The sequence below is a fragment of the Doryrhamphus excisus genome, linkage group LG2 (assembly GCF_037039965.1).
Source record: "Doryrhamphus excisus strain RoL-2023G ecotype Guam linkage group LG2, RoL_Dexc_Guam_v1.1, whole genome shotgun sequence".
Taxonomy (NCBI): Eukaryota; Metazoa; Chordata; class Actinopteri; order Syngnathiformes; family Syngnathidae; genus Doryrhamphus; species Doryrhamphus excisus.
This window is the reverse complement of record NC_136358.1, coordinates 3,697,306-3,721,542: the sequence shown is the minus strand read 5'-3', so window position 1 is coordinate 3,721,542 and position 24,237 is coordinate 3,697,306. Positions and strand designations below refer to the sequence as shown.

The 24,237-nt window shown below is 44.4% G+C and overlaps 1 protein-coding gene across 1 annotated transcript; it reads left to right on the top strand.

Moving 5' to 3' along the window:
• Positions 1 to 22: 22 nt before the first annotated feature.
• Positions 23 to 23,870, top strand: LOC131126076 (uncharacterized; the record flags this gene model as incomplete). The annotated part of the gene is made up of 22 exons (XM_078789148.1): positions 23 to 2,927; positions 3,580 to 8,081; positions 8,376 to 8,440; positions 8,523 to 9,165; positions 9,247 to 11,799; positions 11,884 to 13,240; positions 13,370 to 14,139; positions 14,546 to 14,610; positions 14,965 to 15,355; positions 15,414 to 15,439; positions 15,579 to 15,631; positions 16,398 to 16,627; positions 17,359 to 17,383; positions 17,643 to 17,746; positions 18,821 to 19,015; positions 20,783 to 20,911; positions 21,492 to 21,541; positions 21,828 to 22,108; positions 22,176 to 23,143; positions 23,236 to 23,300; positions 23,398 to 23,543; positions 23,608 to 23,870. Coding segments are annotated over 22 exons (15,609 nt in total), but the record flags the coding sequence as incomplete, so codon positions are not given.
• Between the last annotated feature and the right edge of the window lie 367 nt (positions 23,871 to 24,237).

Sequence of the window (24,237 nt, the reverse complement as noted above, 5' to 3'; positions counted from 1 at the left end):
CAGAATAACGACAACAGCTGGTGTAACAATAGAAGAACCCACCACATCAGAGGCAACAACTGCTGAAATAACAACAAAAGAACCCACAAAAACTGAAGCAAAAACTACAGTCACAACACCTTCTGAAACAACCAAAGACCGTCCAACTACTCCAGCGACAATACTTTCTAAAACAACTGCAGCATCCAGAACAACTGCAACAACACCTGCTGAAGCCACAGCAGAACCTACAACACAGGAGACTACAACAGCAGTGACAACACCTGGTGAAACAACTGTACAATCCAGAACAACTGCAGTGACAACAGCTGGTAAAACCACAGGAAAACCCACAACACTTGCTGAAACTACAGCAGAACCTACACCATCAGAGGCAACAACTGCAGACACAACTGCAGTGACCACATCTGCTGAAGCCACAGAGTCCACAACACCTGCTGAGTTCATAACACCTGCTAAAACTACAGCAGACCTCACACCATCAGAGGCAACAACTGCAGTGACAACATCTGCTGAAATTACAGCAGAAGTCACACCATCAGAGGCAACAACTGCAGTGACAACACCTGATGAAACAACTACAGAATCTATGACTACAGTGACAACAACTGCTGAAAAGACAGAAGAACCCACAACACCTGATGGAACTACAGCAGAACCTACACCATCAGAGGCAACAACTGTGGTAACACCCGATGAAACAACAAAACTAGCAACAACAGCAGAACCCACCACAGCACAGGCAACAACTGCAGTGACAACACTTGATGAAACAACTACAGAATCTACGACTAAAGTGACAACACCTGCTGAAAACACAGAAGTACCCACAACACCTGATGAAACTACAGCAGAACCTACACCATCAGAAGCAACAACTGTGGTAACACCTGATGAAACAACAAAACAAGCAACAACAGCAGAACCCACCACAGCACAGGCAACAACTGCAGTGACAACACCTGCTGAAACTTTAGCAGAACTCACATTATCAGAGGCAACAACTGCAGTGACAACACTCAGTGAAACAACAACAATTTCAACAACAGCAGAGGCAACAACTGCAGTGATAACACCTGCTGAAACTACGGTAGAACTCACACCATCGAAGGCAACAACTGCAGTGATAACGGCTGCTGAAACTACAGCAGAACTCACACCATCGAAGGCAACAACTGACGTGAGAACAACTGATGAAACAACTACAGAATCTACGACTAAAGTGACAACACCTGCTGAATACACAGAAGTATCCACAACACCTGATGAAACTACAGCAGAACCTACACCATCAGAAGCAACAACTGTGGTAACACCTGATGAAACAACAAAACTAGCAACAACAGCAGAACCCACCACAGCACAGGCAACAACTGCAGTGACAACACCTGCGGAAACTATAGCAGAACTCACATTATCAGAGGCAACAACTGCAGTGACAACACTCAGTGAAACAACAACAATTTCAACAACAGCAGAGGCAACAACTGCAGTGATAACACCTGCTGAAACTACGGTAGAACTCACACCATCAAAGGCAACAACTGCAGTGATAACGGCTGCTGAAACTACAGCAGAACTCACACCATCGAAGGCAACAACTGACGTGACAACACCTGATGAAACAACTACAGAATCTACAACTAAAGTGACAACACCTGCTGAAAACACAGAAGTACCCACAACACCTGATGAAACTACAGCAGAACCTACACCATCAGAAGCAACAACTGTGGTAACACCTGATGAAACAACAAAACTAGCAACAACAGCAGAACCCACCACAGCACAGGCAACAACTGCAGTGACAACACCTGCTGAAACTATAGCAGAACTCACATTATCAGAGGCAACAACTGCAGTGACAACGCTCAGTGAAACAACAACAATTTCAACAACAGCAGAGGCAACAACTGCAGTGATAACACCTGCTGAAACTACGGCAGAACTCACACCATCGAAGGCAACAACTGCAGTGATAACGGCTGCTGAAACTACAGCAGAACTCACACCATCGAAGGCAACAACTGACGTGACAACACCTGATGAAACAACTACAGAATCTACGACTAAAGTGACAACACCTGCTGAAAACACAGAAGTACCCACAACACCTGATGAAACTACAGCAGAACCTACACCAGAGGCAACAACTGTGGTAACACCTGATGAAATAACAAAACTAGCAACAACAGCAGAACCCACCACAGCACAGGCAACAACTGCAGTGACAACACCTGCTGAAACTATAGCAGAACTCACATTATCAGAGGCAACAACTGCAGTGACAACACTCAGTGAAACAACTACAATTTCATCAACAGCAGAGGCAACAACTGCAGTGATAACACCTGCTGAAACTACAGCAGAACTCACACCATCGAAGGCAACAACTGCAGTGATAACAGCTGCTGAAACCACGGCAGAACTCACACCATCAGAACCAACAACTGCAGTGACACCTGATGAAAACACAGAAGAGCCCACAACACCTGATGAAACTACAGCAGAACCTACACCATCAGAGGCAACACCTGATAAAACAACAATACTAGCAATAACAGCAGAATTCACCACAGCAGAGGCAACAACTGCAGTGACAACACCTGCTGAAACTACAGCAGAACTCACACCATCAGAGGCAACAACTGCAGTGACAACACCTGATGAAACTACAGCAGAAATCACACCATCAGAGGCATCAACCGCAGGGATAACATCTGATGATACAACTAAAGACCTGACAATGTCTACAGTGACCACACCTGCTGAAACAACCACGGAACCTAAAGCAACTGCCTTGTCAACACCTGCTGAGACCACAGGAGAACTGAGAACATCTGATGAAACTACAGAAACACCTACACCATCAGAGGCAACAACTGCAGTGACAACACCTGCTGAAACAACAATCATAGCAACAGCAAGCACAAAACTAGCAACAACAGCACAAACTACAATCACTGAAATGCCTGCACTGAAGACAACAACCAACATTAAAACTTCTTCAGAAGTGAAAACAACAGAATCTACAGCCATTGTAACCAAAAGAGTTACTTTCAGGTCTCTTCTCGGCACATTCACAAATGATTTCCTGGATCCTTTATCAGCAGCTTTCCTGAGTAGAGCAAATCTGATAAAACAACAAGTAAGTCATTGTGACACTTCCACAATGCAATGACCATCAATACAACCTAAGTTCATGTGTCTTTTTTACAGCTCGAGCCAATATTCCAGGAGGCTTTTCCTGTCTCTTTCAAGGTCCTGATTATAATTTCATTCAGGTACAGTCATAACATCAACAATAATAAATAGGGTTGTACAAATATTGCATTTGATTTTGTTGTTCAATCTGCAGAAGTGGGTCAATCATCAATGAAATGGAGGCTCAGTTCACAACCACATCTACGCCAAGTAACAATGACGTTTCAAGTGCCTTGTCCAATGCAGCTTCAAGCGCTACCTTCACTGGCTTTGACATTGAAACAAGCTCCATTACTGTTGCTTCAACAACAACTGATGTCACAACACCTGTAACAACCACAGCAGAAACCACGACAACAGAAGCAACAACGACAGGGACAACACCCTCTGAAACAACAACTGTCGCTACAACTGAGGTAGCAGTTACAGTGACAACACCTACCGCAACAGCAACAACTGAAGCAACAACTACGCTGACAACACCCACTGAGACAACACAATCAAGGACAGAAGCAGCAACTACTGAAGGAACAAGTGCAAGGGCAGTAACAACAGAAGCAACAACTATGGTGACAACACCTACTGAAATGGAAGTAAAAACTGAAGTGACAACGTCCACTGAAACAAGTGTTGCAGAAACAACACTAACAACAACTGAAGCAAAAACTACGGTGGCAACATCCACTGAAACAATACTAGTAACAACAGAAGCAACAAAAATTTCAGTGACAACACCTGCTGAAACAACAACAGACCTGACAACGACTGAAACAAAAACTGCAGTGGCAACACCTATTCAAACAACTATCGATACAACTGAAGCAACAACTACAATGATAACACCTGCTGAAACAACACTAGCAGCAACAACTGCAGAGACAACACTTGCAGAAACAACACTAACAACAACTGAAGCAACATCTACAGTGACAACACCAACTGAAACAACGCTAGCAACAACAATTTTAGTGACAACACCTACTGAAACAACAAGAGAACCCACAACAACTGAAGCAAAAACTACGGTGGCAACATCCACTGAAACAATACTAGTAACAACAGAAGCAACAACAATTTCAGTGACAACACCTGCTGAAACAACAACAGACCCGACAACAACTGAAACAAAAACTGCAGTGGCAACACCTATTCAAACGACAACTATCGATACAGCTGAAGCAACAACTACAATGATAACACCTGCTGAAACAACGCTAGCAGCAACAACTGCAGAGACAACACTTGCAGAAACAACACTAACAACAACTGAAGCAACAACTACGGTAACAACACCTACTGAAACTGAAGTTACAACTATAGAGACAACACCTGCAGAAATAACAATGCTAACAACAACTGAAGCAACATCTACAGTGACAACACCGACTGAAACAACGCTAGCAACAACAGTTTTAGTGACAACACCTACTGAAACAACAAGAGAACCCACAACAACTGAAGCAAAAACTACGGTGGCAACATCCACTGAAACAATACTAGTAACAACAGAAGCAACAACAATTTCAGTGACAACACCTGCTGAAACAACAACAGACCCGACAACAAGTGAAACAAAACCTACAGTGGCAACACCAAATGATACAACTGAAGCAACAACTACAATGATAACACCTGCTGAAACAACGCTAGCAGTAACAACTGCAGAGACAACACTTGCAGAAACAACACTAACAACAACTGAAGCAACAACTACGGTAAAAACACCTACTGAAACCGAAGTTACAACTACAGAGACAACACCTGCAGAAATAACAATACTAAAAACAACGGAAGCAACATCTACAGTGACAACACCGACTGAAACGACGCTAGCAACAACAGTTTTAGTGACAACACCTACTGAAACAACAAGAGAACCCACAACTGAAGCAAAATCTACGGTGGCAACATCCACTGAAACAATACTAGTAACAACAGAAGCAACAACAATTTCAGTGACAACACCTGCTGAAACAACAACAGACCCGACAACAACTGAAACAAAAACTGCAGTGGCAACACCTATTCAAACGACAACTATCAATACACCTGAAGCAACAACTACAATGATAACACCTGCTGAAACAACGCTAGCAGCAACAACTGCAGAGACAACACTTGCAGAAACAACACTAACAACAACTGAAGCAACAACTACGGTACCAACACCTACTGAAACTGAAGTTACAGCTACAGAGACAACACCTGCAGAAATAACAATGCTAACAACAACTGAAGCAACATCTACAGTGACAACACCGACTGAAACAACGCTAGCAACAACAGTTTTAGTGACAACACCTACTGAAACAACAAGAGAACCCACAACAACTGAAGCAAAAACTACGGTGGCAACATCCACTGAAACAATACTAGTAACAACAGAAGCAACAACAATTTCAGTGACAACACCTGCTGAAACAACAACAGACCCGACAGCAACTGAAACAAAAACTGCAGTGGCAACACCTATTCAAACAACAACTATCGATACAACTGAAGCAACAACTACAATGATAACACCTGCTGAAACAACGCTAGCAGCAACAACTGCAGAGACAACACTTGCAGAAACAACACTAACAACAACTGAAGCAACAACTACGGTAACAACACCTACTGAAACTGAAGTTACAACTACAGAGACAACACCTGCAGAAATAACAATGCTAACAACAACTGAAGCAACATCTACAGTGACAACACCGACTGAAACAACGCTAGCAACAACAGTTTTAGTGACAACACCTACTGAAACAACAAGAGAACCCACAACAACTGAAGCAAAAACTACGGTGGCAACATCCACTGAAACAATACTAGTAACAACAGAAGCAACAACAATTTCAGTGACAACACCTGCTGAAACAACAACAGACCCGACAAGAAGTGAAACAAAAACTACAGTAACAACACCTATTCAAACAACAACTATCGATACAACTGAAGCAACAACTACAATGATAACACCTGCTGAAACAACGCTAGCAGCAACAACTGCAGAGACAACACCTGCAGAAATAACAATGCTAACAACAACTGAAGCAACATCTACAGTGACAACACCGACTGAAACAACGCTAGCAAACACAGTTTTAGTGACAACACCTACTGAAACAACAAGAGAACCCACAACAACTGAAGCAAAAACTACGGTGGCAACATCCATTGAAACAATACTAGTAACAACAGAAGCAACAACAAATTCAGTGACAACACCTGCTGAAACAACAACAGACCCGACAACAACTGAAACAAAAACTGCAGTGAAAACACCTATTCAAACGACAACTATCGATACAACTGAAGCAACAACTACAATGATAACACCTGCTGAAACAACGCTAGCAGCAACAACTGCAGAGACAACACTTGCAGAAACAACACTAACAACAACTGAAGCAACAACTACGGTAACAACACCTACTGAAACTGAAGTTACAACTATAGAGACAACACCTGCAGAAATAACAATGCTAACAACAACTGAAGCAACATCTACAGTGACAACACCGACTGAAACAACGCTAGCAACAACAGTTTTAGTGACAACACCTACTGAAACAACAAGAGAACCCACAACAACTGAAGCAAAAACTACGGTGGCAACATCCACTGAAACAATACTAGTAACAACAGAAGCAACAACAATTTCAGTGACAACACCTGCTGAAACAACAACAGACCCGACAACAAGTGAAACAAAACCTACAGTGGCAACACCAATCGATACAACTGAAGCAACAACTACAATGATAACACCTGCTGAAACAACGCTAGCAGTAACAACTGCAGAGACAACACTTGCAGAAACAACGCTAACAACAACTGAAGCAACAACTACGGTAAAAACACCTACTGAAACCGAAGTTACAACTACAGAGACAACACCTGCAGAAATAACAATGCTAACAACAACTGAAGCAACATCTACAGTGACAACACCGACTGAAACAACGCTAGCAACAACAGTTTTAGTGACAACACCTACTGAAACAACAAGAGAACCCACAACAACTGAAGCAAAAACTACGGTGGCAACATCCACTGAAACAATACTAGTAACAACAGAAGCAACAACAATTTCAGTGACAACACCTGCTGAAACAACAACAGACCCGACAGCAACTGAAACAAAAACTGCAGTGGCAACACCTATTCAAACGACAACTATCGATACAACTGAAGCAACAACTACAATGATAACACCTGCTGAAACAACGCTAGCAGCAACAACTGCAGAGACAACACTTGCAGAAACAATGCTAACAGCTACTGAAGCAACAACTACGATAAAAACAACTACTGAAACTGAAGTTCCAACTACAGAGACAACACCTGCAGAAATAACAATGCTAACAACAACTGAAGCAACATCTACAGTGACAACACCGACTGAAACAACGCTAGCAACAACAGTTTTAGTGACAACACCTACTGAAACAAGACAACCCACAACAACTGAAGCAACAACTACAGTGACAACACCGACTGAAACAACGCTGGCAACAATTACAGCAACAACAACTTCAACAACAACCCCTGCTGAAACAGCAACAGAGGCCACAAAAACAACACAAACTCAAATAATGCTAGCAGCAACAGAAGCAACAACTATAACAACTGCAGTGACAACACCTGTTGAAACAACAATGCTAGCAACAAGGGAACCTACAGCAACTGCAGATACAAGAACTGAGGAAATAACTCCAGTGACAAGATCTTCACAAACAACAACTGCAGAAGCAACAACACAATCTCAGGCCATAGTAACCAAAAGAGTTACGTTCAGGTCTCTTCTAAGCACATTTACTAATGACTTGCTGGATCAATCATCTGCAGCATTCCAGAATAGAGCGACAATGATAACACAACAGGTAAGTGATAAATTAAAGTTGGTGTTCTTGAATGCTCCAGTTATTGCCTCGATTCACTTTGGACTAAAGTTGCTGTGTGCGTGGTTTACAACAGCAAACAACCACTAGTGCTTATAATTCGGGCAAAAAAATAATGCCACAGTGGCTGACGCAAACTTGTGATGATTTTGTACTTTTAAAAATTAACTCCACAAGATGAAATATGCTATATTTTAAATATTATGAGCTAATGACATCAGCTTTATCTACTGATGAAATTGTAAATGAATAAAATTTGTGTTTATTTTTTTGCAGCTTGTGCCATTATTGCTGCAGGCTTTCCCTTTGTCCTTCAAGGGCCTGATTATAATCGCATTCAGGTACAATTGTTTATGTAACTATGGAAATAAAAAATATTTACAATACTATAGTACTAAAGTGTTTTTGTTCTTTATTTTGCAGAAGTGGGTCAGTCATAAATGAAATGGACACTCAGTTCACAACAACATCGACGCCAAGTAACACTGAAGTTTCAAACGTCTTGGCCAGTGCAGCTTCTAGCGTGACTGGCTTTGACATTGAAACAAGCTCCATTACTGTTGATTCGACAACAACAGATGTGACAACAACACTTGCTGAAACAACAAAAGCAGAGCCCACTACAACAAATGAACCACCTGCTGAAAAAACAACTGCAGCAACAACACAAGATAAAACAACAGCGTCTGAAACAACAACAGAACCTACAACAACTGAAGCGACCACTACAGTGACAACACCTATTGAAATAACAACAGTTGCTACAACTGAGGCAACATCTGGCGTGACAACACCTTCTGAAACAACAATAGAACCTACAACAAGTGAAGTGACAACTACAATGACAACACCTGTTGAAACAACAAACATTGCTACAACTGAAGCAACATCTGCCATGACAACAGTGTCTGAAACAACAACAGAACCTACCACAACTGAAGCGACCACTCCAGTGACAACACCTATTGAAATAACAACAGTTGCTACAACTGAGGCAACATCTGCAGTGACGATATCTACTAAAACAACAACAGAACCTACAACAACTGCAGTGACAACACTTACTGCAACAATAGAACTTACAACAACTGAAGCGATAACTACAGTGACAACACCTGTTGAAACAACAACCATTGCCACAACTGAGGCAACATCTGGCATGACAACACCTTCTGAAACAACAACAGAACCTACAACTGTAGTGACAACACTTACTGCAACAACAATAGAACCTACAACAACTGAAGTGACAACTGTAGTGACAACACTTACTGCAACAACAATAGAACCTACAACAACTGAAGCGGTAACTACAGTGACAACACCTGTTGAAACAACAACCATTGCTACAACTGAGGCAACATCTGGCGTGACAACGCCTTCTAAAACAACAATAGAACCTACAACAACTGAAGTGGCAACTACAATGACAACACCTGTTGAAACAACAACCATTGCTACAACGGAAGCAACATCTGCCGTGACAACAGCGTCTGAAACAACAACAGAACCTACAACAACTGAAGCGACCACTACAGTGACAACACCTGTTCAAACAACAACAGTTGCTACAACTGAGGCAACATCTGCAGTGACGATACCTACTAAAACAACAACAGGACCTACAACAACTGTAGTGACAACACTTACTGCAACAACAATAGAACCTACAACAACTGAAGTGATAACTACAGTGACAACACCTGTTGAAACAACAACTATTGCAACAACTGAGGCAACATCTGGCGTGTCAACACCTTCTGAAACAACAACAGAACCTACAACTGTAGTGACAACACTTACTGCAACAACAATAGAACCTACAACTGAAGTGACAACTGTAGTGACAACACTTACTGCAACAACAATAGAACCTACAACAACTGAAGCGATAACTACAGTGACAATACCTGTTGAAACAACAATCATTGCTACAACTGAGGCAACATCTGGCGTGACAACACCTTCTGAAACAACAACAGAACCTACAACTGTAGTGACAACACTTACTGCAACAACAATGGAACCTACAACAACTGAAGTGACAACGACAGTGACAACACCTGTTGAAACAACAACCATTGCTACAACTGAAGCAACCACTGTAGTGACAACACTTACTGCAACAACAGTAGAACCTACAACAACTGAAGTGACAACTACAATGACGACACCTGTTGAAACAACAACCATTGTTACAACTGAAGCAACATCTGCCGTGACAACAGCGTCTGAAACAAAAGAACCTACAACAACAGAACCTACAACTGGAGTGACAACACCTGTTGAAACAACAACCGTTGCTACAACTAAAGCAACAACTGTAGTGACAACACTTACTGAAACAACAATAGGACCTACAACAACTGAAGTGACAACTACAATGACAACACCTGTTGAAACAACAACCATTGCTACAACATCTGCCATGACAACAGCGTCTGACACAACAACAGAACCTACAACAACTGAAGCAACCACTACAGTGACAACACCTGTTGAAACAACAACTATTGCAACAACTGAGGCAACATCTGGCATGACAACATCTTCTGAAACAACAACAGAACCTACAACTGTAGTGACAACACTTACTGCAACAACAATGGAACCTACAACAACTGAAGTGACAACTGTAGTGATAACACCTCTTGAAACAACAACCATTGCTACAACTGAAGCAACAACTGTAGTGACAACACTTACTGCAACAACAGTAGAACCTACAACAACTGAAGTGACAACTACAATGACGACACCTGTTGAAACAACAATCATTGTTACAACTGAAGCAACATCTGCCATGACAACAGCGTCTGAAACAACAAAAGAACCTACAACAACAGAACCTACAACTGGAGTGACAACACCTGTTGAAACAACAACCGTTGCTACAACTGAAGCAACAACTGTAGTGACAACACTTACTGCAACAACAATAGAACCTACAACAACTGAAGTGACAACACTTACTGCAACAACAATAGAACCTACAACACCTGAAGCGATAACTACAGTGACAACACCTGTTGAAACAACTATTGCAACAACTGAAGCAACATCTGGCGTGACAACACCTTCAGAAACAACAACAGAACCTACAACTGTAGTGACAACACTTACTGCAACAACAATAGAACCTACAACAACTGAAGTGACAACTGTAGTGACAACACTTACTGCAACAACAATAGAACCTACAACCGAAGCAACAACTATAATGACAACACCTGTTGAAACAACAACCATTTCTACAACTGAGGCAACCTCTGCTGTGACAACACCTTCTGAAACAACAACAGAACCTACAACAACTGTAGTGACAACACTCACTGCAACAATAGAACCAACAACAACTGAAGTGACAACTGTAGTGACAACACTTACTGCAACAACAATAGAACCTACAACACCTGTTCAAACAACAACAGTTGCTACAACTGAGGCAACATCTGCAGTGACGACACCTACTAAAACAACAACAGAACCTACAACAACTGTAGTGACAACACTTACTGCAACAACAATAGAACCTACAACAACTGAAGCTACAACTACAGTGACAACACCTGTTGAAGCAATAACCATTGCAAAAACTGAGGCAACATCTGGCGCGTCAACACCTTCTGAAACAACAACAGAACCTACAACTGTAGTTACAACACTTACTGCAACAACAATAGAACCTACAACAACTGAAGTGACAACTGTAGTGACAACACTTACTGCAACAACAATAGAACCTACAACACCTGTTCAAACAACAACAGTTGCTACAACTGAGGCAACATCTGGCACGTCAACACCTTCTGAAACAACAACAGAACCTACAACTGTAGTTACAACACTTACTGCAACAACAATAGAACCTACAACAGCTGAAGCGACCACTACAGTGACAACACCTGTTGAAACAACAACCATTGCTACAACTGAGGCAACATCTGGTGTGACAACACCTTCTGAAACAACAACAGAACCTACAACTGTAGTGACAACACTTACTACAACAACAATGGAACCTACAACAACTGAAGTGACAACTACAGTGACAACACCTGTTGAAACAACAACCATTGCTACAACTGAAGCAACAACTGTAGCGACAACACTTACAGCAACAACAATAGAACCTACAACAACTGACGCGATAACTACAGTGACAACACCTGTTGAAACAACAACCATTGCAACAACTGAGGCAACATCTGGCGTGACAACACCTTCTGTAACAACAACAGAACCTACAACAACTGTAGTGACAACACTTACTGCAACAACAATAGAACCTACAACTGAAGCAACAACTATAATGACAACACCTGTTGAAACAACAACCATTTCTACAACTGAGGCAACCTCTGCTGTGACAACACCTTCTGAAACAACAACAGAACCTACAACAACTGTAGTGACAACACTCACTGCAACAATAGAACCAACAACAACTGAAGCGACAACTACAGTCACAACACCTGTTGAAACAACCACCATTGCTACAACTGAGGCAACATCTGGCGCGTCAACACCTTCTGAAACAACAACAGAACCTACAACTGTAGTTACAACACTTACTGCAACAACAATAGAACCTACAACAGCTGAAGCGACCACTACAGTGACAACACCTGTTGAAACAACAACCATTGCTACAACTGAGGCAACATCTGGCGTGACAATACCTTCTGAAACAACAACAGAACCTACAACTGTAGTGACAACACTTACTGCAACAACAATGGAACCTACAACAACTGAAGTGACAACTACAGTGACAACACCTGTTGAAACAACAACCATTGCTACAACTGAAGCAACAACTGTAGCGACAACACTTACTGCAACAACAATAGAACCTACAATTGAACCAACAACTATAATGACAACACCTGTTGAAACAACAACCATTTCTACAACTGAGGCAACCTCTGCTGTGACAACACCTTCTAAAACAACAACAGAACCTACAACAACTGTAGTGACAACTACAGTCACAACACCTGTTGAAACAACAACCATTACTACAACTGAGGCAACATCTGCTGTGACAAAACCTTCTGAAACAACAACAGAACCTACAACAACTGTAGCGACAACACTTACTGCAACAACAATAGAACCTGCAACTACTGCAGCAATAACTACAGTGACAACACCTGTTGTAGCAACCATCTCTACAACCGAGGTAACATCTGCTGTGACAACACCCACTGAAACAACAGAACCTACAACAACTGTAGTGACAGCACTTACTGCAACAACAATAGAACCTACAACTGAAGCGACAACTATTGTTACAACACCTGTTGAAACAACAACCATTGCTACAACTGAGGCAACATCTGCAGTGACAACACCTTCTGAAACAACAACAGAACCTACAACAACTGTAGTGACAACACTCACTGCAACAATAGAACCAACAACAACTGAAGCGACAACTACAGTCACAACACCTGTTGAAACAACAACCATTGCTACAACTGAGGCAACATCTGCTGTGACAAAACCTTCTGAAACAACAACAGAATCTACAACTGTAGCGACAACACTTACTGCAACAATAGAACCTACAACTGAAGTGACAACTACAGTGACAACACCTGTTGAAACAAAAGTAGCAACAAATGAGGCAACAACTGCAGTGACAACACCGACTGAAACAACGACAGAAGGAACAGAATTAACAACCATTTTAGTGACATCACCTAGTGAAACAACTACTGAGGCAAAATCTGCAGGGACAACAATTACTGAAACAACAGAACCTACAACGACTGAAGCGACAACTACAGTGACAACACCTGCTGAAACAAAGCCTGCAGGAAGAGACTCAACAACCATTTCAGTGACACCTGCTGAAACAACTACTGAAGCAATAACTAAAATGACAACACCCACTGAAACAACTGCAGCTATCACAACAGGCATCGTAACCAAAAGAGTTACGTTCAGGTCTCTTCAAAGCACATTTACTAATGACTTGCTGGATCAATCATCTGCAGCTTTCCAGAATAGGGCGACAATGATAACACAACAAGTAAGTGACAAATTAATGTTGTTGTTGCGACATGAAATAACACCCCTATAATCTTTTTTACACCCGCATTATCCAATACAGTACAAATAATAAAATTAAATAAGTCATATAAGATATATGACACTCACAACCATATGTGTTGCTGTAAACATCTTCTGGTGGGGGACAGACAGGAAGTGATGTCAGCGATCACATTTTTTAAAAGCTGTAATTATGTCATTTTTTTAAGTACATTTTTAAAGCAATTTAAATCTGCTCATTATTTGACTATTGATAGGCCGTAGTCAACTACGAAACAGTGATGATTTATGAATGTATTTATTTGAAAAACTGTGACTGATTAATAATTACCATGTGCTTGAAGTGAATATGAAGAATAAACACAATTTATGTTTCTCTTTTGCAGATTGGGACAATATTCCTGCAAGCTTTTCCTTTGTCCTTCAAGTTCCTGATCATAATTGCATTCAGGTATAGTTGTTTGTCCAAGTGGAATGCGAAATAGGATATCAAATACCATATTAACATCATATTAACAGGATCTTGCCCTTTACAGAGGCTGTGGTATCAATTATGACGGCTGTCATGTACTAAATTCTGAAATAATTTCTGACCCATGTTGCATGGACCTAAATGAATTATTTTGGTTAGTTGTATTAGAGAAACAAATACATAAATACATGTTCGTAAAAGGTTTGTTAAAACGCAGAGGCCCCTCGAAGGACCACATATTAAAGGCTTGGTTGATTATTGAGGGTATGAATTGATGATTTGATACAACTGAGTTGGAGAGTATTGTAATATTTTTGTTTTTTTATTTTGCAGAAGTGGGTCAGTCATCAATGAAATGGATGCTCGGTTCACAACCACATCAACGCCAACTAACAACGAAATTTCAAGCGTCTTGGCCAGTGCCGCTCCAAGTGTCACTGGATTTGACATTGAAACAAGCTCCATTACTGTTGATTCTACAATAACAGATGTGACAACAACACCTGTTACAACTGTAGCAACAACTGCAAAAAAAGCAACAGCTGGAACATCAGCTGCAACAGAAACAACTGCTGCTGAAACAGCTGTGACTACACTGACGACAACTGCAGAAAAAGAAGCAACAGCAACGACACCTTCAGAAACAGTAACAGCTGCAGTGACAACAGCTGCTGAAACAGCCACAACAATAGTGACGACACCTGCAGAAACAGCCACAACAATAGTGACGACACCTGCAGAAACAGCAAAACTTGTAACAGTTGCAGTGACGACACCTGCAGAAACAGCAACAACTGCAAGAGCCGCAGTGACATCAGCTGCTGAGGCTGACACAACTGCAACAGCCTCAGTGGCAACAGCTGCTGAAACAGCCACAACTGCAGTGACGACACCTGCACAAACAGCAACAACTGCAACAGTTGCAGTGACAACAGCTGTTGACACAGCCACAACGGCAGCGACAACACCTGCACAAAAAGCAACAACTGGAACAGCCTCAGTGACAACAGCTGCTGAAACAGCCACAACTGCAATAGCCTCAGTGACAACAGCTGCTGACACAGCCACAACGGCAGCGACAACACCTGCACAAACAGCAACAACTGCAACAGTTGCAGTAGCAACAGCTGCTGACACAGCCACAACGGCAGCGACAACACCTGCAGAAACAGCAACAACTGCAACAGTTGCAGTGACAACAGCTGCTGACACAGCCACAACGGCAGCGACAACACCTGCAGAAACAACAACTGCAAGAGCCGCAGTGACATCAGCTGCTGAGGCAGCCACAACTGCAACAGCCTCAGTGACAACAGCTGCTGAAACAGCCACAACTGCAGTGACGACACCTTCACTAACAGCAACAACTGCAACAGTTGCTGCGACAACAGCTGCTGACACAGCCACAACGGCAGCGACAACACCTGCACAAACAGCAACAACTGCAACAGTTGCTGCGACAACAGCTGCTGACACAGCCACAACGGCAGCGACAACACCTGAACAAACAGTAACAACTGCAACAGTTGCTGCGACAACAGCTGCTGACACAGACACAACGGCAGCGACAACACCTGCACAAACAGCCACAACTGCAACAGCCTCAGTGACAACAGCTGCTGAAACAGCCACAACTGCAGTGACGACACCTTCACTAACAGCAACAACTGCAACAGTTGCTGCGACAACAGCTGCTGACACAGCCACAACGGCAGCGACAACACCTGCACAAACAGCAACAACTGCAACAGTTGCTGCGACAACAGCTGCTGACACAGCCACAACGGCAGCGACAACACCTGAACAAACAGTAACAACTGCAACAGTTGCTGCGACAACAGCTGCTGACACAGACACAACGGCAGCGACAACACCTGCACAAACAGCCACAACTGCAACAGCCTCAGTGACAACAGCTGCTGAAACAGCAACAACTGCAACAGTTGCTGCGACAACAGCTGCTGACACAGCCACAACGGCAGCGACAACACCTGCACAAACAGCCACAACTGCAACAGCCTCAGTGACAACAGCTGCTGAAACAGCCACAACTGCAACAGCCTCAGTGACAACAGCTGCTGAAACAGCCACAACTGCAGTGACGACACCTGCACAAACAGCAACAACTGCAACAGTTGCTGCGACAACAGCTGCTGACACAGCCACAACGGCAGCGACAACACCTGCACAAACAGCAACAACTGCAACAGTTGCTGCGACAACAGCTGCTGACACAGCCACAACGGCAGCGACAACACCTGAACAAACAGTAACAACTGCAACAGTTGCTGCGACAACAGCTGCTGACACAGACACAACGGCAGCGACAACACCTGCACAAACAGCCACAACTGCAACAGCCTCAGTGACAACAGCTGCTGAAACAGCCACAACTGCAGTGACGACACCTTCACTAACAGCAACAACTGCAACAGTTGCTGCGACAACAGCTGCTGACACAGCCACAACGGCAGCGACAACACCTGCACAAACAGCAACAACTGCAACAGTTGCTGCGACAACAGCTGCTGACACAGCCACAACGGCAGCGACAACACCTGAACAAACAGTAACAACTGCAACAGTTGCTGCGACAACAGCTGCTGACACAGACACAACGGCAGCGACAACACCTGCACAAACAGCCACAACTGCAACAGCCTCAGTGACAACAGCTGCTGAAACAGCAACAACTGCAACAGTTGCTGCAACAACAGCTGCTGACAGAGCCACAATGGCAGCGACAACACCTGCACAAACAGCCACAACTGCAACAGCCTCAGTGACAACAGCTGCTGAAACAGCCACAACTGCAATAGCCTCAGTGACAACAGCTGCTGAAACAGCCACAACTGCAGTGACGACACCTGCACAAACAGCAACAACTGCAACAGTTGCTGCGACAACAGCTGCTGACACAGCCACAACGGCAGCGACAACACCTGCACAAACAGCCACAACTGCAACAGCCTCAGTGACAACAGCTGCTGAAACAGCCACACCTGCAACAGCCTTAGTGACAACAGCTGCTGAAACAGCCACACCTGCAACAGCCTCAGTGACAACAGCTGCTGAAACAGCCACAACTGCAACAGCCTCAGTGACAACAGCTGCTGAAACAGCCACAACTGCAACAGCCTCAGTGACAACAGCTGCTGAAACAGCCACAAATGCAGTGACGACACCTGCACAAACAGCAACAACTGCAACAGTTGCTGCGACAACAGCTGCTGGCACAGCCACAACAGCAGCGACAACACCTGAACAAACAGCAACAACTGCAACAGTTGCTGTAATAACAGCTGCTGACACAGCCACAACGGCAGCGACAACACCTGCACAAACAGCCACAACTGCAACAGCCTCAGTGACAACAGCTGATGAAACAGCCACAACTGCAGTGACGTCACCTGCACAAACAGCAACAACTGCAACAGTTGCTGTGACAACAGCTGCTGACACAGCCACAACGGCAGCGACAACACCTGAACAAACAGTAACAACTGCAACAGTTGCTGCGACAACAGCTGCTGACACAGCCACAACGGCAGCGACAACACCTGCACAAACAGCCATAACTGCAACAGCCTCAGTGACAACAGCTGCTGAAACAGCCACACCTGCAACAGCCTTAGTGACAACAGCTGCTGAAACAGCCACACCTGCAACAGCCTCAGTGACAACAGCTGCTGAAACAGCCACAACTGCAACAGCCTCTGTGACAACAGCTGCTGAAACAGCCACAACTGCAGTGACGACACCTGCACAAACAGCAACAACTGCAACAGTTGCTGCGACAACAGCTGCTGACACAGCCACAACGGCAGCGACAACACCTGCACAAACAGCCACAACTGCAACAGCCTCAGTGACAACAGCTGCTGAAACAGCCACAACTGCAGTGACGACACCTTCACTAACAGCAACAACTGCAACAGTTGCTGCGACAACAGCTGCTGACACAGCCACAACGGCAGCGACAACACCTGCACAAACAGCAACAACTGCAACAGTTGCTGCGACAACAGCTGCTGACACAGCCACAACGGCAGCGACAACACCTGAACAAACAGTAACAACTGCAACAGTTGCTGCGACAACAGCTGCTGACACAGACACAACGGCAGCGACAACACCTGCACAAACAGCCACAACTGCAACAGCCTCAGTGACAACAGCTGCTGAAACAGCAACAACTGCAACAGTTGCTGCAACAACAGCTGCTGACAGAGCCACAACGGCAGCGACAACACCTGCACAAACAGCCACAACTGCAACAGCCTCAGTGACAACAGCTGCTGAAACAGCCACAACTGCAATAGCCTCAGTGACAACAGCTGCTGAAACAGCCACAACTGCAGTGACGACACCTGCACAAACAGCAACAACTGCAACAGTTGCTGCGACAACAGCTGCTGACACAGCCACAACGGCAGCGACAACACCTGCACAAACAGCCACAACTGCAACAGCCTCAGTGACAACAGCTGCTGAAACAGCCACACCTGCAACAGCCTTAGTGACAACAGCTGCTGAAACAGCCACACCTGCAACAGCCTCAGTGACAACAGCTGCTGAAACAGCCACAACTGCAACAGCCTCAGTGACAACAGCTGCTGAAACAGCCACAACTGCAACAGCCTCAGTGACAACAGCTGCTGAAACAGCCACAAATGCAGTGACGACACCTGCACAAACAGCAACAACTGCAACAGTTGCTGCGACAACAGCTGCTGGCACAGCCACAACAGCAGCGACAACACCTGAACAAACAGCAACAACTGCAACAGTTGCTGTAATAACAGCTGCTGACACAGCCACAACGGCAGCGACAACACCTGCACAAACAGCCACAACTGCAACAGCCTCAGTGACAACAGCTGATGAAACAGCCACAACTGCAGTGACGTCACCTGCACAAACAGCAACAACTGCAACAGTTGCTGTGACAACAGCTGCTGACACAGCCACAACGGCAGCGACAACACCTGAACAAACAGTAACAACTGCAACAGTTGCTGCGACAACAGCTGCTGACACAGCCACAACGGCAGCGACAACACCTGCACAAACAGCCATAACTGCAACAGCCTCAGTGACAACAGCTGCTGAAACAGCCACACCTGCAACAGCCTTAGTGACAACAGCTGCTGAAACAGCCACACCTGCAACAGCCTCAGTGACAACAGCTGCTGAAACAGCCACAACTGCAACAGCCTCTGTGACAACAGCTGCTGAAACAGCCACAACTGCAGTGACGACACCTGCACAAACAGCAACAACTGCAACAGTTGCTGCGACAACAGCTGCTGACACAGCCACAACGGCAGCGACAACACCTGCACAAACAGCCACAACTGCAACAGCCTCAGTGACAACAGCTGCTGAAACAGCCACACCTGCAACAGCCTCAGTGACAACAGCTGCTGAAACAGCCCCAACTGCAACAGCCTCAGTGACAACAGCTGCTGAAACAGCCACAAATGCAGTGACGACACCTGCACAAACAGCAACAACTGCAACAGTTGCTGCGACAACAGCTGCTGGCACAGCCACAATGGCAGCGACAACACCTGAACAAACAGCAACAACTGCAACAGTTGCTGTAATAACAGCTGATGAAACAGCCACATCTGCAGTGACGTCACCTGCACAAACAGCAACAACTGCAACAGTTGCAGTGACAACAGCTGCTGACACAGCCACAACGGCAGCGACAACACCTGCAGAAACAGCAACAACAGTTGCAGTGACAACAGCCGCTGACACAGCCACAACGGCAGCGACAACACCTGCAGAAACAGCAACAACAGTTGCAGTGACATCAGCTGCTGATGCAGCCACAACTGCAACAGCCTCAGTGACAACAGCTGCTGAAACAGCCACAACTGCAGTGACAACACCTGCACAAACAGCAACAACTGCAACAGTTGCAGTAGCAACAGTTGCTGACACAGCCACAACGGCAGCGACAACACCTGCAGAAACAGCAACAACTGCAACAGTTGCAGTAACAACAGCTGCTGACACAGCCACAACGGCAGCGACAACACCTGCACAAACAGCCACAACTGCAACAGCCTCAGTGACAACAGCTGCTGAAACAGCCACACCTGCAACAGCCTCAGTGACAACAGCTGATGAAACAGCCACAACTGCAGTGACAACACCTGCACAAACAGCAACAACTGCAACAGTTGCTGACACAGCCACAACGGCAGCGACAACACCTGCACAAACAGCAACAACTGCAACAGTTGCAGTAACAACAGCTGCTGAAACAGCCACAACTGCAACAGACTCAGTGACAACAGCTGCTGAAACAGCCACAAATGCAGTGATGACACCTGCACAAACAGCAACAACTGCAACAGTTGCTGTAACAACAGCTGCTGACACAACCACAACGGCAGCGACAACACCTGCACAAACAGCCACAACTGCAACAGCTTCAGTGACAACAGCTGATGAAACAGCCACAACTGCAGTGACGTCACCTGCACAAACAGCAACAACTGCAACAGTTGCAGTGACAACAGCTGCTGACACAGCCACAACGGCAGCGACAACACCTGCAGAAACAGCAACAACAGTTGCAGTGACAACAGCCGCTGACACAGCCACAACGGCAGCGACAAAACCTGCAGAAACAGCAACAACTGCAAGAGCTGTAGTGACATCAGCTGCTGAGGCAGCCACAACTGCAACAGCCTCAGTGACAACAGCTGCTGAAACAGCCACAACTGCAACAGTTGCAGTGACAACAGCTACTGAAATAGCCACAACTGAAGTGACGACACCTACAGAAACAGCAACAACACTTGCTGGAACAGCCATAACTGCCGTAACAACACCTGCAGAAACACCAACAGCCGCAGTCACAACCGCTGCTAAAACAGCTGCGGTTACAGTGACCACACTTGCTGGAACAGAAACAAATGCAGTGATGACTTCTCCAAGTGTAGCAACAACCCCAGCGATGACACTTGCACAAACAGAAACAACTGCATTGACCTCACCTGCTGAACCAGCTACAATTGCAGGAGCAGCACTTGCAACACCTACTGCAATATTAACAACTGGACTGACAACACCAGCAGAAACCGCAATAACTGCAGTGGTGACACCTGCTGAAACAACAACAACCGTAGTGACGACAAATGCAGCAACCAAAGCTGTGTCAACTTTGGCAACAGCAAATGGACCGACAAACACAGCGACAACTGCGGCAGCAACAAATGCAGTGACGAACACGGCAACAAATGGTCCGACAATTGCAGCGACAACTGCAGTGACAATCATGGCAACAAATGCGGCAGCAACAAATGCGGCTACAACAAATGCAGTGACGAACACAGCAGCAAATGGACCGACAAATGCGGCCACAACAAATGCGGCAGCAACAAATGCAATGACGAACACAGCAGCAAATGGACCGACAAATGCGGCCACAACAAATGCGGCAGCAACAAATGCAGTGACGAACACAGCAGCAAATGGGCCGACAAATGCGGCCGCAACAAATGCGGCTACAACAAATGCAGTGACAAACACAGCAGCAAATGGACCGACAAATGCGGCCGCAACAAATGCGGCTACAACAAATGCAGTGACAAACACAGCAGCAAATGGACCGACAAATGCGGCCACAACAAATGCGGCCGCAACAAATGCGGCAGCAACAAATGCAGTGACGAACACAGCAGCAAATGAACCGACAAATGCGGCCGCAACAAATGCGGCTACAACAAATGCAGTGACAAACACAGCAGCAAATGGACCGACAAATGCGGCCACAACAAATGCGGCCGCAACAAATGCGGCAGCAACAAATGCAGTGACGAACACAGCAGCAAATGGACCGACAAATGCGGCCACAACAAATGCGGCAGCAACAAATGCTGTGACGAACACAGCAGCAAATGGACCGACAAATGCGGCCACAACAAATGCGGCCGCAACAAATGCAGTGACGAACACAGCAGCAAATGGACCGACAAATGCGGCCACAACAAATGCGGCAGCAACAAATGCAGTGACGAACACAGCAGCAAATGAACCGACAAATGCGGCCGCAACAAATGCGGCAGCAACAAATGCAGTGACGAACACAGCAGCAAATGGACCGACAAATGCGGCCACAACAAATGCGGCAGCAACAAATGCAGTGACGAACACAGCAGCAAATGGACCGACAAATGCGGCCACAACAAATGCGGCCGCAACAAATGCAGCAGCAACAAATGCAGCAGCAACAAATGCAGTGACGAACACAGCAGCAAATGGAATGACAAATGCGGCAGCAACAAATGCGCCGGCAACAAATGCGCCGGCAACTAATGCGGCGGCAACAAATGCGCCAGCAGCAACACAATTCAGAACCATTGCCACAGCTCTAACCATAATAACAAGAAGAGTTACGTTTCGTTCTCTTCAGAGTACATTTACCAGCGACTTGCTCAACCATTCCTCACCGGCTTTCATAATAAGAGCGACATTAATAAGAAGTCAGGTAAGTAAGAGAGTAAAAATAGAAAAATTCACAATAAACAACTATATAAAATTACCTAAAACGTCATCTTATGTGTATCTTTTTTTTTTCAGCTTCAACCTTTATTCGAAATTGAATTCCCTTCCACATTTCGGCAACTGTTTATTGTGGACTTCAGGTAATTCATAAAATTTTGCATAAATATTGTACATGTGATTTTTTTTAAATCTTTGTGTTAGCTTGTAATTATGTTATTTCTTAAAATATATTTACAGAAATGGCTCAGTCATCAACGACATGGACTTGCAGTTCCGGAACACGTCACCAAACAACACCGAAATTGCCAACGTTCTAAGGAGTGCCTCGTCAATCGTTACCGGTTTCGACATCGAACAAGGGTCCATCACCGTGGATGGAATTGGTACGTCATTTTAACTAAATTGAAATTTGACAAATGTAGTAAATTTGCCATTTTTTGTTTACAGTTTCAAGTGGAGCCCCCCTCCGAATCAATATGGTCACCGCATTCTGTCTGGTCGCCCTTTCCTGGCTCCTATCACATCAGCAATAGTGTTATACATATTTATTTGCGCCAAAAGTGCAAGGTTTATTCAATAATTAAATCACTAAGACTGTCTTAAATGCACTTTCTGATGTATTTATATGAAATGTAACTGCTCAGTTCTTATAGTATTATATATACAGTATGTAAAATGTTATTTAAAATGGCATGATCACAATGTGTCTTGAGTGGTTATTTCGTGGCGCAAAAACAGGGTGCAACACACAATTGCTGCAACAATAACAACGGACACAATGGTTGTTATGATAAATGCAAGAGAATCAGGTTTTCACACGTATGCAGCTGTGTCGCAATAAGCCATGAAAGAAAGGTGCTTTTCTTTATTATGGTATTGGAATTATGAAGGAAAGTAGACCAACATACAATGGCGGGTGACTCATTTACACAAAAACACGCACGCCTCTTTTACAAAGGTGACGACTGACGGAAATATAAACAATAAAAGTTACAGTCATGATTTTCTTTTGAACAAAATTTTAAGACCAGTTGAAAAATTACAAGAATTTTTTGATTGAAAAAATGGGATAGAAAA